This window comes from Hyalella azteca, unplaced genomic scaffold (assembly GCF_000764305.2).
Source record: "Hyalella azteca isolate HAZT.00-mixed unplaced genomic scaffold, Hazt_2.0.2 contig1316, whole genome shotgun sequence".
Classification (NCBI taxonomy): domain Eukaryota; kingdom Metazoa; phylum Arthropoda; class Malacostraca; order Amphipoda; family Hyalellidae; genus Hyalella; species Hyalella azteca.
Genome location: NW_025931637.1, coordinates 306,263 through 318,097, shown reverse-complemented (window position 1 = coordinate 318,097; position 11,835 = coordinate 306,263). Strand labels below are relative to the sequence as shown.

The 11,835-nt window shown below is 39.9% G+C and overlaps 2 protein-coding genes across 5 annotated transcripts in view; both read right to left on the bottom strand.

Annotated features, from left to right (window-relative positions):
• Positions 1-2,280: 2,280 nt before the first annotated feature.
• LOC108682836 (thioredoxin-like protein 4A) lies at positions 2,281-3,966 on the bottom strand. Its single transcript, XM_018172076.2, has 2 exons — positions 3,712-3,966; positions 2,281-2,943 (listed from the first exon to the last, which is right to left on the bottom strand). Exons 1-2 carry the CDS (start codon positions 3,787-3,789, stop codon positions 2,593-2,595), a joined length of 429 nt encoding a protein of 142 aa, XP_018027565.1. The 5' UTR covers positions 3,790-3,966; the 3' UTR covers positions 2,281-2,592.
• Positions 3,967-6,897: 2,931 nt separating this feature from the next.
• The window catches only part of LOC108682848 (DENN domain-containing protein Crag), a 31,867-nt gene continuing 26,929 nt past the window's right edge, over positions 6,898-11,835 (bottom strand). For all 4 annotated transcript variants that reach the window (XM_018172093.2, XM_047882298.1, XM_047882304.1 and 1 more), the window contains 6 exons: positions 11,447-11,544; positions 10,683-10,829; positions 9,826-10,566; positions 9,251-9,345; positions 8,834-9,009; positions 6,898-8,312 (listed from right to left, as the gene is read on the bottom strand). In XM_018172093.2, the coding sequence (XP_018027582.1) occupies positions 8,176-8,312; positions 8,834-9,009; positions 9,251-9,345; positions 9,826-10,566; positions 10,683-10,829; positions 11,447-11,544 (1,394 nt within the window). In that variant the 3' untranslated portion in view covers positions 6,898-8,175. The remainder of the gene's footprint in view (positions 8,313-8,833; positions 9,010-9,250; positions 9,346-9,825; positions 10,567-10,682; positions 10,830-11,446; positions 11,545-11,835) is intronic.

Here is an 11,835-nt window from a genome sequence, read left to right as displayed (position 1 = left end):
CCCACACGGGGCGGCTACCACCCCACACGAGGCACTAGGGGGGGGGGGCTTCCACCCCACATTGGAGAATGCAGATGCTTCCACCCCACATGGAGCCGCGCAGATGCTTTCACCTTTCAGAGATCCTACATGACAACATTTCATGTGCTTTATTATGCTGGCTTGCATGACATAAATGCTCTGGACGCTTGTTGATGTCAGTAACAATTTATGGGTTGGCCAGAAAACTATTCCTGCCTTTAAAACCTGCAGCCCGGCTCACTTGCATCTATTTGATCGCGTGAATACCTCGTATGCCTCTTCCGAAAATGTCTCCTCCCTTTGTGGCAAATTTTCCGGTAATTTTTAAGAATGCGATATTGTATTCGGTATGATTTTTGAGAGGTTATCCTAAATAATTTAATTACAATTAATGACTGTCCAAGAATCATACCTCATTTGACGAACATACGCCAAGCCATCGCCAACAGAGCATACCAGTCAAAATGCTGCAGAGTTGAACGGAACTTCAAAAATCGACTCACTGAACGCATTAACAATATGGGGGCTCTCATTTTTCCGATGTCATCTATAAAACTAAGTGATACAAAAATTCAGGGAATGTCTTTTTGAATAAAATTTACATTGTAATGATATCTTTACGATATTCTGTTTTCATTGAGCTTTCAAATCAGGAAATATCCGTGAATCATCCTGTATGTGTCGAACACATTCATTATTGTTACTTCAAACATTCAAATTTCGTTGCACTGTGCATGTCGATATAAATACCTCAGTTATTCGTAATTTCGCTTTTTCTTATGATAAATTAATTCACCCTCACCCGCTTGTGTACTTAGTTTGTGTAGTTACCGATTGGTCGGGGATCTTTAATATAGTTATTATTAGTCTATGCCAATCAATCTCGTCTCTGAGGCCTTCTGGAACAAATGATTGTTACTCTTCAGAGTTCATCCATGTGGCTTCTATCATTTCAACCTAATGATAGGATAATCTGTCTTTCAAGCTACCTATAACATAGCTATTACCTATTGTCTGATTATTATTACTTAGCACTTGATTGAAATTCTCTTCGACAGGTAAATTAAAGAACCTGAGCTCAATAAATGATGTTGCACTTTCCACTGAATAATCTAGGCACAAATGTTGCTACGTGTTGTCAGCGGGAACTCGATAGCTATGTAGCAGGTGATGGCATATCAATAAGTATACATCAATAACAGAGAACTCGTTCACCTTAGTTCTTTCTTGGTAATTCTGAGTACAGAGGAGGGCAAAACAAACCTATTCGCTGTAGTTGCTCTTCCTCGCTTTGTTGCGCGCGAGTGGACGCCAGGCGTACATGCTCACTCGGCTATTGATTGTGCTCGTAAATGCGCTCGTCCACAAATGATGCGTTCATTACAATATCCTGCATGATGGAACACTCTTCAATTATGCAATAGTACAATGAATTCCTTTCCATTACGATGGACCACAAATGAAAGTCGTATTTTCGTTCGGACAATTCATTCGTCTATTTCGAGTGTCCATGAAAAAGTCAGCTACGAGACTCGTATTTGATATTATATTGCAGGTTGCATGTCAATCCGTGAGTTACGAGTGCCCATGAAACAGTCGGCCATTGAACATTGTTTGCAGGTCGCAGGTCAGTTCATGGTGGCCAAGCAAATAAGCATGGCGTTGCCAGTATTGATTGACGGCAAGGTAACGTTGGCTTGATCTTGAGTGTAGAATTTCGAACCACGAAAAAACAAGGGAACGTGCACGGTGATTTCTCAAAATCGTATCGCGGGGACAGGAAAATTTTCAAGTTTTTTTTAGCACATTTTCTCATTTATGTATGAAGAAAAGCGGTATTGTGCTCGTCATGTCCGTCTGTCTGTCCGTGACTTCACGTTTTCGTCGATGAGAAATCGCGCTCTCTGTCACTTACTGCAGTGAGTACCGTACTGAGATATATATATTTTTATCTATCGCGGTATGCAGTTTTTACCTTCGGAATGAATGCATATCTAGAGAACGAATTTCGATGGCGAAAATACACAAGGGAAAATTTAAACTCACGAAATGATTGATGCAAGATCTGGGAGACTTGTGCAGTCGAAAAAAAGCCATAATCGGAGAAAGTTTTCAAGACAAAGAAGTGATTTCTGTTATCTACTTTACATCCCACGGTTGATAGATATACAGTTATTTGTCAACCAGATCTTAATGCGAACTTTTTATTCAATAGTACCATAAAAAAGTACCAGAAAGGCCAAAATGAGACAATATGAATCGTTAAGTCAACTGTACTCTTTAGGTAGGATCAAGTACAAAACTATTCACTCAACTATATTAATGCTTAATAGAGAACTTCACGATATTCTACATCTAAATGAAAATACATTTCAGAGAGAAAAAGAGAACCGGATTTGTTAATCAGAAACCGGATTTGTACAATGGACAAAAGGTCAGTAAATACACACTTATACTCAGATAAAATTTACCGACGACGATGATTCTTCTACTATTCCTAAAATATCTCCTAAATCAAATGACAGAAATTTGTGAGAAGTTTGATGAAATAATGATTGATCTATGGTTTAATTAATATCGATATTTCGTGGAGTAATCCTTTGGAGACACGACGAGACCTCGGCCCTTCCTCGCTCCCCTGTAAACAGTCTCCAGGATATCAATCATTTCCTGCGGGTCCTCTAAAGGCCAGTTAATTTTGTTATTGTTACCGGTGCCCAAGTCAATCATAATGTGCTTGTTACGGAAGAAAAACATGATGGTGCAAGGGTCGTACAGCTCGTACATTTTGTTGAAGTCGGGCACTTCCGTGATGTCCACGAGGTAAATGACAGCGAAATTTTTCACTTTCTCCGCTATGTTGTAGAGTACTTCGTCCATCACCATGCACTGTGGGTCCCAATCGTGGCCAAATCTTATAACCTGAAACATTAATAAACTTTATTTAGTTTTCACAATCAATACGTTCACCGTGCCAATTCTTCAGCTCCGAATCACTATACCGTACTATACTAAATTAATTTGCTGTTCTTAACAGAAAATACAATTGTTCCATGAACCTAATAACAATAATTGTTTTACGAATACAGAATAAAGGCGATCTATATTGTTCTATAGGTATGAGAAAATGGCTTCGCACCATCAATGTAAATATTTACTTTTCAGCGTCTTCGGGGAGCAAGATTAGCAAGATGATCAAGATCATATGATAATGAGAACTGATAAAGTTACTCAGCACTACAACAACTGACAATGAAATCAGTCAAAAGTAAGGCAAAATAATTACATCGCACAGAACACTCAGAAAAATGAGTTAAACTTCGTCCACATAGCGATGCACTTTTTTCCCTTGTGCGGTTATCCTAACAATGTTCGGCCCGGCAAAAACAGGGTATCAGAGCAGCGTACAGTCTGAGTGAGTCACTATTTGAACAATATGACATATTCATTGTTTCGAGTGAGGAAAAAGAGACGGGCATACTGAAGCAGCAATATGGCTCAAAAGTGAAGCTCGGAACATGGCAAATTTAGCCATAATAAATGTCTCCTCGTCGTCTACTCTTATTAAAAAAATCCCTCTATTTGAAGCTACCTATTCCAACGGAGAAACAATATGTCGTTGCAATGATTTTTCCAGGTAGCTGCATGCATCAAGCGAGTTTATAGTTTAGATATTCACAAGACACTCACCACACAGCGGTCCTCTTCACTGAGAATTGCCTGATCCACTTGCCATCCATTGTGGAGATGTTGCAGCATATACGACATCTTCGCTTTGTTTGGGTTACGGGCACTTACAAGGATGTGGAAACGATTTAGAAGATGGAAAAGCTACCTTCGTCTTGCTACTTTGAAACTACTCGAGAAACAGAAGCTTGTAGTTAATTATTGAGAATTGATGATCACCAGTCACACTAAAGATGTCTCGACTACGGCTCGACTATCATTCAGGATGTAATTATAAGTTTAATTAATAAATCGGTACACAAATTCCCCACTATAATAAAAAAAACATTCCAATCGATGGAAACCTATGCTTATACAAGAAGCTTCGTTGTAAAATTATAGTGAATTCTTTCAGACGCTCACTAAAGCAAATATGAAAATAGGAAGACGAAGCAGAGCAAAGAGGGATAGTTATCAAAATTAGTGCCTAAAATTCATTAGCATTACGAAAGTGCAGATGGAATTTGAGCTTCATCAGGGTTGTCATAACGTTGTCATCAGAAGTTTAATCAGACTCTGTATTCCAGGCCGTCTAACCAGGAACACGTGTCATAACTGTCGAGTCTCGACAGAAGGTGGTACAGTGGTTACAGTTCAGAGAACCAGTCGCGGGTTCGATCCCAGTTTCACGTGACAGTTTAGTGGCCACATGTTTACTAACGCTTCAGCTACTTGGCTATCTCGCACCGAAAGTCAAGATGAACATCACCAAAGAGGTGGAAGGTCTCAATTATCAAAAGTTTCTCAAATCAAATATTGTTCATCACCCTCAAGGGGTGGAAGGTCTCAGATGATCAGCCCGCTGATGCTGGCTCGAAAGAAGCAGCGTTAGCATCTCAAAGAGACGAAGTGACAAGGAGAGACAGGTGAAAAGCAACAGAAACTAAGACACTCGAACAAGAGGTCGCTTACACGGGACGTCGGCCGCCAGCACGAGAGACAAAAAGGAAATGTAAGGAATCCTACCTACATAATAACTTGATGTAAGGAATCCCTAAGTCCCCCCCCGAGGGGTTTCCCGTGACAGTTTTGGTCAAAATCGGCGAGATGGCCGGGTGATTGAGAATAGAAAGATTGGAGCAGTCAGTTTCGGGTTCAAAACCCCCAGCAAACTGTGACAATTTGGCGATATCTAGAATTTGCTACAGGGCAGATTATGCCTATTTGACGCTGACGGCCCTATTACTAGCATGCTACGTTAGCATCGAGAATACTACCTAAGATTCTAAACGTTCGGATGGGACCTGATTTTCCCGTTATCAATGAGAGGCTGGAGAGAAATTCTCTTGTTTAAGAAAAGTAAATGAACTCGGAGCCCCGGGGGAGCGTTCAGTATCCCCAGCAACGGTCACAGCCAAGACAAATAGAAAAAAAGTACGAAGACTTATCATGAGAATGAATCAAATGGACAAAATGTAAACGGGTTCATAGGCAGAGACTTGAATTTTGAAAAAATATATGGAAACTTCGAGTTTTATGTACAGCTAGTCGTTACAGATGTCAAATTGTGTTTTAAAGAAGAAAACAACGATTATTGTGAATCTTGAATCATTTGCAAGTTAGCTGGCTACTAATCTATCGTACTTTCATCCACCTCGTCGATGACCGTTGCTCCTGCAGGCCTAAGTATCCATCAGCCAGGAGAGCGTTAGCACCTCCCGCGCTCGAAAATGTTAAGAGTAGCTACCAATTGTTGCAAACAACTCGGTAATAAATAATAATAACTCTTGGAAATGAAGTAATACCATTGCAATGAAAGAATTACCGTTTGTAATTATGTATTGCAGGCTCTTATTCAAAGGTAACAAAGTAATTGAAATTCTTTCTAGAGACTTAGGAACGCATTGTCAAAACAAAGAATGAGTGTGACAAACTAACTAGCTACTTACTTACAATATTGAGTCTTTTATATCTTCAAACATCAAAATATAACTATTTCATCACGCAAATAATTCATTACATTAAGCTTATCACTAAAATAAAATCAAAGGATGGAATATTGCTAACAGATGCTACACTACAGAATTAGAGTACAGTACGCACGGGCAAACAAGGCCGAGCGCAATGGCAGGAGACGATGACCGATCTTTCCTGACGAGCGAAAATCGAACCAGAAAGACAGGACGAGTTGACGCATTTCTTCTTTGTGAGAGACGAAGATGGCTTTGTCTTCGATGGCACCAGGATTAACACCGATGATTTATATCAAAAGAGGTTATTCCTTAATCCGCCCACTACATGCAAGCCGATAATAATAGTACTACGCAATAGAGCGCTACAAGGCCAAGAGAAGTGGACCTTGAAACGTGATCCTATGAGGAAGAGAAAGTGTGGGTAATTATATGGTGATGCGTTCTCAGTAGACAAAGAACATATTGTAAAACGCTCTACATTCACATAAAATTCAGCAGCAGAATGAACACAAGTAAAACAACGCTATCGATCACCAACAAACTGTACAGCAGAAACCTAATAATTTAGAAGTATAAGACCAAATAAATACAAAAAATATGATATCTTTAGTACAGAATCGGAGATTTCGTTTTCAATAGGATCACGAAAGTCAAACTCATCATTACCAACGTTTCTTTCGCTCAAATTCATTACGTTTCATGTGGTGTAAAGATAAGGAATATAATAAGAGTATTTCAGTGACGCGGAAAAAGGAATGACTGTGCCTTCAATATGACATTATAGTACAGAGAAACTTATTCATAAAACCAGATTCATGATTTGTTCAGAGGCTGCGTAGTAGCAAAAAGACAACGAGTTACTAAACAGTAACCACCGACGGAGAGTTCACCATTTTTATGATCAGCTTAGTTAATACTTCGAATAACAACAACTCAGTTGTAGCAGACTAGCCACACAGATTATATAATCGAGGTATTTACATCACAATTTATACACAGAAATACGCATTGCAACAGCAAATGCTGGCGTTCGTGTCATGATTAATGGAAAGATGCAATTCTGGGTAGAATCAAACAGCCTACTCTGTCCCCAGAATGTGCTGAGGAGCTCCTGGCCAGCAACGAGACCAGGGGCCATACTTTCAAAATTCGCTAAGTGAACGCAAGTACCGGTACTTACGCTCTTTTTTCTTGTCTATGATTGGTGGATTTAGCTTGAAAGGCTGTCAATGATTGGCTGATGAATTTACGATCTCTTTACTTTTTTTGAAAGTATAGGCCCTGAAAACGAGCGAGGTAATCACGGCTAAATTAATAGCGGCAAAAATGCACTCACTCATAGCGAAGAGACAACGCTCGAGACACTCCAGTACAGATCTCATCAATCTGTTGAACGAACTAACATTATTCCGTAAAATTTCGAGCATCATGAGGCAGTTGGGTGATATTTCATGTGTGAAAAACACAGATGTCCTCAAAAAGATAAAATTATCAAGCTTTTCCCTAATTACAAAGCGGCAAGCTGTTCGATTATGAAGTTAATCAAGTAAAATTAATAGCGCAATTACGCGGAAGAATATAATAAATAACACCTGATCACATCGGCCGTCATCCTGGAGATTTTTGCACTTTAATAACTAGCTTCAGGCTTATAATCGCTACAAAACAGAAGGGTTTAGGATCTAGAGTAAGAACCGGAACATCAGGCCCTGTCATAATTCGATATTTTAACATTTCTCGAAGTCATCATTGAACTCAAGCAAAAAATTGCAACACAAATATACAAATCGATAAACAACCATAAGCTATCAATAAACTATGAGAGGAAGCGAATGATATGGAACATGGCTCAATATAGTTAACGTGATAAGAGCGTTTATTCTATCTACATCTCTGATGAATTAAGTTTCCCTTACGCGCAAATAAATTAAAAAATATACTAAGGAGGTCTCCAGTCGAGTAAAAATTATGCAAAATTTTAACACCAAGAGAATTTCGACGAAAAAAACTCCAAGAAACCCGCATAACTCACGTTGACTTCTCAAATTTTCCTCACTTCATTTACCAGGAACCGAAATATTTGTAAACATCATGACGCCGTTAACGCGCCTTTCGTGCGGTAAATTCGAAATGGAATGAAAAATAAGAGCGAGCATTGCACGAGGTCAGGGCCGCATAAATACACACAAGTAGGCAACTGCCACACATGAATTAAATGTTACGAAGAACGTGTCAGTACTCGGTGTAAAAGTGGAAAACAACTTCAGAATTCGGAAATAAGATGATACGTTGACGGCAGAAAGAAAAATAGATTTACTCAACCAAAATACCAGGCGAAGAAAAGACAATCATTTGACATCAGAGAAGGTTCAGAAGAGTATCCGAGGATAGTAGAACAACTTGTTTCTACCATATTATGCAATTCCCAAAGGTACAAACATAGTAGATATGAAATGTATTAAAATAAAGGGTAGAAGTGGAGTTCGTCAATCCTGTTGCAGCGCCGACCAGTACGTTAGAGGGATAGTGGAGGGAAGCAGCGCTTGGCGAAGTTAGCAGCGAGGGGAGGAGCGGAGTCCGCGGGGGTAAAGAGACCCGCTATGCTGGGGTCCAGGCTGTCGTACGCGGCCCTGAAGCGCTGCTCGAACGCCACTGCAACACAATTGCAACGTGACAAATTATTCTAGCTTACTTTCTCTTTCGACAAATTATTCTAGTCATTGTTGGTATTGAGTTCAGTTGAAAAGTCTGACAATTTATGAAGTTACCGTCAAACGGGGTAAAAAGGGACGGTTTTGAGCGTTTTTTGTTAATAACTTATTTCTTAGCAGTAGAAGGAAACAAACTTATGAAAAGTTGTTCCCGACATCCATGGCAGGTCAGTTCACGGCCAAGGCACGAAAGATTTCGTCATCTTATTATTATACGTGAACTTTCTTTCTCTGACGCTGTTTAGCTAACGACAGCAAAACGTGCACACAAAACAATTTTCACATAAAAAATGACGCACCGTTGCTCTACTTATCATTTGACTCTAAAGGAGGATATTCGAAGTAGGGACTTATTTCCAATAACGAATTTCAAAAGCACCCCGAAGTCCCAGCATTAAATGATTTGGTGAAGTAAATGACTTGTAATAGTGCCACGAGATACGGTAAGTGTGTCAGACTGACCCATGTTGACGGCTGGGTGGGAGATGGCATCAGAGGCGAAGAGTAGCAGGTCGCGGTAGAGCGGCAGGCGGCGCTGCTGGAGGTTGGTAGGGCGCTTGCGGAGCTCCTGAGCGAACATCTTAATGGCTGACTGCAGGTCGTTCACCAGGATCAGCGTGAGAATGCTTTGCAGGATGCTGGTGAAAAACGAGACATTGGTTGTACACATAAAACATTGGGATAATTTCATTTTCAAAAATATAATTATATGCAATACAAAAAGATACACGATTATTTCCAAGCAATGAATAATCTATTATAACTTAAAGAGGGATCAACACTGTCTTTACCTTTCAACAGTTGTAAGACTCACCGTTAGTCATAAGAGGCTTCCAAATTAAAAATTTTTATATATAGATAATCATTAAGAATACTCACTTCTCATCTATAAGCAGCGGCTGGTTGACCAGGCCGCGAACAAGAAGCGAGCTTGCCCCTCGTTGTCTCTGCTGCAGGTACAGCGGCGGGCCGATCTGCACACAACGGCACATGTAATGCAAGGACAAGATACAAATGATGAGCTGTTGTATTCAAACCTTAATATGGCTTAAAATAAATTAAATAAATAAAGAATAATGACGTACATTAAAAAGTATCACGTTATCGCGTTCTGAATCTTCACAAAGTAGAATCAAACAAGCAGTCATTGCTGCAAATTTATATACGCAGTCAATACTAAACGCGGCGCTACAATAAAATTCTGCTACATGCGCTGTTTATGTAAAATAATTGATTGAATAGTAATTAACGAATTACATATAAAAGAAATTAAAAGTAATCTTACTCCGCAGCAGAAAGATCATTCAAAATTTTCGAGGGAATCTGAAATTCGGTGCCAAACGTCTTAAGGGATTACAACTTGCCCTAAATCCAAATACAGTGCGGGGCATAACTTCAATGAAGGCAATGGGAAGAAACGTCAATTATATCAGGGAAGCATATCAATCACTCACTTCTTGGTGATAGAGTGGACAATCCCACATACAAATGACGAAAACATTTCGCCAGTCTGGTAACTTGGGTTTCGACGACGACGTCTGAAGCGGGAGAGCCGTTGGTGTCGAAGCAGCGTCAGGTACAGTGCCAGGCGTCTGGTCTCTCGTTTCGTTAGAGACACAAGTTGAAGGTAATTCGGTGGGTGTTTTGCTACAGACTAGATTTTTTAATATAGAGTCTTTCCGATCACTAAATTCTTGCGGTTTCGAACTGTTATCACTCACGCACTCATTGGTGGGTAGGATTGTTGCCTCCAGATCACCGTTAGGAACAGTTCTAACGTTAACACCTTCGCTCATAATATCGTCTTTCATGTGAACATTATCCGTTGGTAATAAAGTTTCAGGTTCTTTACCAGATTCGACTTGTTCAAGCAGTATATTCTTAGTATTTTCAACGAAAGTGTCTGCAGAAGTGTTTTTGTGGGAATCAATGACGACCTCAGGAGCTACTACGATAGAAACGTCAGCTGCGGAAGTCACGTCAGTATCCGGCGCAGATGCACTGGCATCAGCTTCGTTAGAAGCTGCAGCTCCTGCAGTAGAAGCTGCAACGTCGCTAGCAGCAGAGGCAGCATTATTGGTAGCTGAGTTAGAGCACCAAGAAGGGTGTAGACGGTGGCTGTCTGTAGCGAGTGTGGCAGCAAGGCACAGACCAGATAACTGGCTGGGCAGACCGAGTCTTGTGAAGTACCATAACTGAAACACAGGAATACACGCGTAATCAATATGAGTATGTAATAAATATGAGTATCTAGTCGGTATGTAACGTCTTTCAAATCCCCAGAGTAAAAAAATACATGTGCAAGGCATACCATATTCCAATAAAGTATGGGGTGCTTCTCGGGACAGGACGGCTGAGTGAGGACATCATCGCCCTCATGAGTGAGCATACTCTCGAGCTCCTTACGCAGCACCAGCGGGCTCAGGTACGCCACTGTCATCGGTTCTCGGCCGCAGCTCTGCAAATAATTGTTATGTAAAAGCGTTCTTTAAGAGAATTCGTATTCGACGCAATGATTACGGCTAATATAGGTACGTACCAAAACGCGAAGTTTGACACAATGAACCCGATAATTGCACACAAAAAAACGTGTACGAAGATTCGAAGTTAAGAGAAATTAAATAGCGAAAGAAAGCACTTCATTTTAAACAACAATGCTTGTAATGAAATATATTGACGGAATGATTCATATAGTTTCCAGAAACAGCCTGTACAAATGTACGACTAAGAAAAAACAAATCACAGTTCGAACAAGATGCAAGAGGCAACCCAAGTATGCCTATAGAAACCAGAAGGGTAAGAGGGACATTTTTACACCTGTTAAGGACCATACAAAATATGAGCATGAGAAGTTGAATCAAAATTTCGAATTCCACCACAGTACTTTTGAAAATTTCCATAATCATTTCCAAAATCCAATATTTTTCACGTCTTTTCGGCTAGGAAACACACTAATAACATTAACAGAACAAATACATACATTTAGAAATAAAATATACATTGAGAAAACATCCTAAGCAGTCGCATTTAGATCAAATGCCTTCATTTAAAGTACCTACATCAGAGTTTACTCACTTTGCTACGAACATTCTTGAATATTTCATCTTTGAGTGAATTAGCAGAGCTTCTAGCGCCATCAGCAGAGGACGTTCTCTGTCGCTCGGCTTCAACACCTACAGGGAGCGATCCGACGGCAGGGCATGAAAATTTAAAAAATAATCAAAGGTTTGAAGTAAATAAACACTCATAGAAACATGGACGAGGGGTATAGAGATTAATATAATAGAAATGCGGGGAAGAAAGCTAATTCGTACAAGTGATAAACGTACACGAGGTAGTCAGGGCAAGTCACGACGATATCAAGCGAGGGATTTTGTTCGAGGCTATGAGAGGAGCAGAATATTTTGTTGATTTTTTCGAGAAAGTTTTCCTTCGAGATTCATACAGGATTTGTACCCAAAAAA